The following is a 5,545-nucleotide window of genomic DNA, read 5'->3' as shown; positions in this document are numbered from 1 at the left end:
GAGCAATGGTATATCTCCAGCAAACTGTTCATTAAAACAAACATTCAAAATGTTATAACAAGAGCCTATCTTGTGTAATGCTATTTGTTGTCCGATAGTTTAGTCCCTTGAGGACTGAATACGCAGTAGCAGCATTTTTTTTTTCCCCACACTACTATTTGGTGGCACTGTAAAGTAAAAATGTGTTTAGGATGTGGGACACATAGGGATAAGGTTCGCCAGAGAAATTGTGACACCTACCTGTAGACTAGGGAATATAATCTAAGTAGCAGATCGCCACCATGCCACTCAACAAATACGATGACATGTTTTGTCATCTGCTTACCCCAAACAGACCTATGCCATCGAATTTGCAAATAAATCCAATTATATATTGCCGATAAAAAATTAAATTCCATAGAAAATACAATACCATGTGGAATAGGTTCAAACAAATGCATATCCAATAAGCCAGATATCCAACAAATGCAAATACATTAACTGATCCGTCTGATTTTGCATAACTTTCTGCAATTATCTAATTGTCCCAAGGTTTGAGGCCTTGCGCGTGTGCGCGCACACTCACACGCACGCACACTCACTCACACACAAACACACGCGAATACACGCACGCGCGCACATACAAATGTGGGCGTTAAAAATAGATTTCCTGTCCAAACTATGGCAACATGTCTGTGCTTATTGCACCCAGCCTGACGTTGTGTGCAATTCGTGTGTGGGAGAAAGGGGGGGGGGGGGGGGGGGAGAGAAAGAGAGAGAATGTGTGTGTGTGTGTGTGAGAGAGAGGTAGGGAGAGAGAGATAGAGAGAGAGAGAGAGAGAGAGAGAGAGAGAGAGATAATGTGTGTGTGTGAGAGAGAGAGTTGACAGCATGTGCGTGCGGTTGGGGCTTGTTTAGAGGGTTCAAACACTTCCCCTTTCATCAGCTAATTGTTGCATTCGGCATTTTGCTTTACAGATTACTATTATTACTGTAAATATGCATTTGTAATTCGAGCAAAGTACAGCTGCAAATTCAAACAAAGGCTCGTCTTCCTCCGAACACAGGCTGTATTTTGCCTAATGACTCAACGAGGTTAAGCATAGATAACCTTCAATTAAAAACAATATGTATAAATTAAAGTGATTATCCCAGAAAAAAACAAAAAAACACCAACAACGCACCAATGCACCAAGACGAATTAAAGCCAGTGCATGCTGCTGTGCTGTCGCCTCTGCCTGTCGTATCACCGTATACCATCGCGGCTACGTACCTTTCTTTGACTCTATATGTGCGGCTCTGAAATGCTGCTGCTCAGCGACCATGTGGTTGGGGTTACTTTTAACAAGGGCCGGTTCTGGGCTGTGTTTGTGTGCGCCGCCGCTTGCCTCCAGCGCGGCCACCGCGTGCGCCGTGTGCGCTGCGTGCGCAGCCTGCTGGTGGTGCGATGCGTGGAGGCTCTCGCTGGCGGCGGAGGCGGCGGCTGCAGCGGCGGCTGCAGCGACGGCCGCCACGCTCATTCCCGGGGAATTGTACCGCAAAATCCCTTGGCCCTGCAGTGGGCTAAAGTTGCCGTAGTTTGTGTAATTGCTGTAAAAGGGTGAGGTGTAATAAATATGTCTTCCCAGGATGGAGGGTGAGGGGTAGACTGCGTTAGCCGGTGGGGAGGTGGTGGGGGGGTTGAGGAGACCGTGCACCCCGGAGGGGCTGCTCGGTCGCCCGGGTGGCTGCTGTTGCTTTTGATCCGAGGTGGCGATCTCCGCCAGCGACCACAGTTTGGGTTTGACTGCGGGGTTTGGAGTCGCACCCGCAACCGAAGAGGCTGTGATTCTATTGTCGAGACACGACTGTTTGCTGCCGCTGCTGTTGTTGTTATTGACCAGGTTCCGGGTCAACTCCTCGCGCTGACTGTGCAGGTGGAGGAGGTGGTTGTGATGGGGGTGGTGGAGGTGGTGGTGGTGGTGGTGTGGACTGAGTATCGGCGCCTCTACTCCTGTTAATGGCGGCGAGGTGAGCGGTTTAGGGGAAAGCTGCTGGCGTCGCATGCGCCCCCCGCGCCGCTCTGCTTCATCGTCGTCTTCATCGTCCTCGTCGTCATCGTCATCGTCACATTTGTCCCGGGAAAGGTCGGAGGTCAAGTCTCTGACGCGGCAGCTGACCTTGTCCCCGTCGGATTCCGCTGAGCACGAGTGGTCTGTCAGCGTGTCCACGTGTAAGCTGATGCCTGAAATAATGACGGGAGAGAAGCAGATTTTTTTTTTAAAAGTGTGACAAATAATGTAAATAATGATGAAAAATATTGCAAATATTGGTTTGGCACACGGAGGAAAGAAATAGCGAATGGAAACGAAAGATATAAAAGTTTCAAGTCATAGCCATAGTGTTGGAGCTTCATTCTAACTCACTGATAATAGGATTGTCAAGCTTGTTTCACGGTGGACGCCATACACAATACGCATATGTATGTGACGTCTCCGAACACGTGTTTAGTCATGGAGCCATGAAGCATAATTAATACAAGCCACCACGGTGTAGGATATTAGTCTGAAAAACTACAAATATATATATAAATAAATGATACCCCCCCCCCCCCCCCCTCCCTTCAACCAACTCGAGCCGTCTGACTGGATCGCTGGTGGCCTCATGACTTTTTACGCACCTTCATCCTCCGCCGACGCTTCGCTGATGTCCATGGTTTTGTCGGAGCGGTCGCCCTCCTTCCTTCCGTCCCCCTCACCGTCTTCCTCATCCTCATCCTCGCTCTTGTTCCTGGGGGCCCACGTCATCTTGTTCTCCTTCTTGAGTCTCCGGCGGGCGTTGGCGAACCAGGTGGACACCTGCGTCAGGGTCATCTTGGTGATGATGGCCAGCATGATCTTCTCGCCCTTGGTGGGGTAGGGGTTCTTGCGGTGCTCCTGCAGCCAGGCCTTCAGGGTGGCCGTGGCGTCCCGAGTGGCGTTCTTGCGGTAGGCCGGGTCGTTGAGCTGGTACGGGTACCCGGGACTGCCGTACGGGTGGTAGCCCAGCGCCCCGGCCATGCTGGTGGTGTGTGTGTCGTAGGGGGAACTCTGGGAAAAGGAACGGTGGGGAGGGGGGAGTTAATAGAGTAGATGGGTTCTCTAGAGATTTAGGATTATTATGAAGACGTTTTATTTTGTTTCTCAAAAAAAAGGAGTTTAGTAATAGCAGAGCAAAAGTAAAATAGTAAATCAAATGCCTTAGATCGGTATTTGGCCTACATTGATTTACGTCACATACTGGAGCTATTTGCAAACACACGCGCGCGCACACACACACACACACATACACACACACACACACACACACACACACACACATACAGAAACACAGGCGCGGAAGCGCGCACACACACACACACACACACACACACACACACACACACACCAAAGAAAATATAGAAATATGTTAGTTAATCAATTCAAAATAAATGTAAGAGTATTTTTCCTTGACCGTTCATTTTGATTTAATTCCTTTTTTTTTTACTTCCCCTGTTCCATGACACATTTCCCCAAATCACTAAATGTTCTGCAAAACACAAGCGACATGAGTGTGTTCGTATTTAAAAATGCCTCGGAGTTATATTATTACTGCATTTCATGAATAATAAATTAAACATATCAATATAAGATTAACAAAAATGCAGCTTAATTATTGATTGTATCCGCCACATTAATTCGCTGACGGCGACTCATTGTAAATTCTACACAGGCCTAAATCAAATAGTCTACTCCATGTACACATCTGCTCATATCATTCATTATATTTTTTAAAACAGCAATACAAACAATTATTCACCTTGTACAAATTAATAATTAAATCACCTATTAGGTTAATGATACGTGCAATCAGACGTGTGAATGTCGCCATGGTTTAACTTTAGGCCTGAATAAAACTTCTGAACGCACCCTATACTTTCCTCGCTGTTACACACTCTTATGCCCCTCAATTCCACACCTACGCGTGCACACTCACTCCTTTCCCCCCAGCCCAGCCTCTGCGCCCGCTGTGGCTCCAAGCCGAGGAGGGAACCCCATGAGTTGCACCAGGATTTAAAACTACAACAATGACATACACACACACACACACACACACACACACACACACACACACACTACAAAACAACACAACAACACAACATCACAACAACGGCTGCTAGTACGCGAATCCTCACCATGTATGAAGGGAATCCGGTGGTCGGGTCCGTGGTGTACTGCAGCGCGCTGGAGAAGCCCGCTCCAGCCGAGGCGGAGAAGGCAGCCGAGCCCGGGTAAGGGCTGAAGGCAGACCCGGAGGAGGAGCGGGCCAGCTCCTCACTCCTCGGGGCGGCCAGAGCCGAGGCTCCATACGCCGGACACGAGTAAAGCGCCAGAGAGCCCGGGGGCTGGTAGAGATAACCCTGAGGATAGGACATGGGTGGTGAGGGCAGCACACGAGGCGTGCTGTTGCGCCTCGTTCCCTTAAAAAAAAACTGCGGGGAATAAAAACAACGCGAAGCGTCGACGTCGAGCGCAACAAAAAAAAAGCACAACCAAACCACACAAAAAAATAAAAAAAACAGCTTCAACAATCAGCAGAGAATGTTAAGAAATAAAAAAATAAAAAATAAAGCATCCCTCCGCCTCAGCCTTTTTTACCAAGCGAAAACGGCCCCCGAAAGGTCAGTTGAAGTGCCCACATAGAGGCGTCTTGATCCCCTAGCGTCCGAGGTTTTTTACTGTGCGCAACTATGAAGTGAGGAGTAGTCGGGAGGAGGAAGGAGCCGGTGGTGGAGTTTCAGAAACAGGAGTGCATTGGGGGAAACAGGAGCTGTCACTCCGGCTCATCTGAATATTCCATCTCCGCCCCCCTCCGCCATGTGAAACGGAGCCCCACGGAACAAAACCAACACTCTCCCAAGACAGGGAGGGCGAGTCGAGAGCGAGAGAGAGAGAGAGAGAGCGCAGAGAGAGAAGGGGGGTTGAGAGAGGGTTGAGAAAGAGAGAGAGAGAGAGAGAGAGAGAGAGAGAGAGAGAGAGAGAATCACAAGTAAAGGCACGTAGCGTCTATTCTTCTTTAAGCGGTAGAAGCGCGCTCCTTTGCTTACTGTTTTCTCGGTTTACACTCAAACCACTCTCCTCCCCACCAAGGCTTCATCGTGACGTGTGCGGGCTGGTAATTAATATATTCCCAATGTTTGTTCCAACTGTTAAAAATAAATAAATAAATAAATAAATAAATGAATGATCTATATGATTAGGACTCTCCATGGTGCCGCTTTGGCTGTGATGATGTCATCAAATGGACTACTCGAAAGCGCGAGCCTATGAACTAGTTTTGCCCTGACGCACACATTGGAGAAAGAGGCTGGCGTGTCCATGATGTCCACGAGCATCCGGGAGCCGTCGTTTGCGCCTTTTTACGCAATGTGCATGACGGCCTCCGGGAGGCGTAGGCGACTCCCTGACTTAGAACCGTTTAGCTCGCTGGAAACATAGGGTACACCCCCTTGATCTTTATTATTAATATTGTCATAATGACCTCTGTGGGTAGGCGGAGGATTCGACAA

General features: G+C 48.6%; 1 protein-coding gene across 1 annotated transcript; it reads right to left on the bottom strand.

The window, feature by feature from the left end:
- Nucleotides 1–1,244: 1,244 nt before the first annotated feature.
- On the bottom strand, nucleotides 1,245–4,411 carry irx2a (iroquois homeobox 2a; the record flags this gene model as incomplete). The annotated part of the gene is made up of 3 exons (XM_079735146.1): nucleotides 1,245–2,203; nucleotides 2,639–3,047; nucleotides 4,172–4,411. The coding sequence occupies 3 exons, from the start codon at nucleotides 4,409–4,411 to the stop codon at nucleotides 1,245–1,247; spliced, it is 1,608 nt and encodes a 535-aa protein (XP_079591272.1).
- Nucleotides 4,412–5,545: the final 1,134 nt, after the last annotated feature.

The sequence above is a fragment of the Pollachius pollachius genome, assembly GCF_949987615.1.
Source record: "Pollachius pollachius genome assembly, chromosome: 1".
Taxonomy (NCBI): domain Eukaryota; kingdom Metazoa; phylum Chordata; class Actinopteri; order Gadiformes; family Gadidae; genus Pollachius; species Pollachius pollachius.
This window is presented reverse-complemented; position numbering and strand designations above follow the sequence as displayed.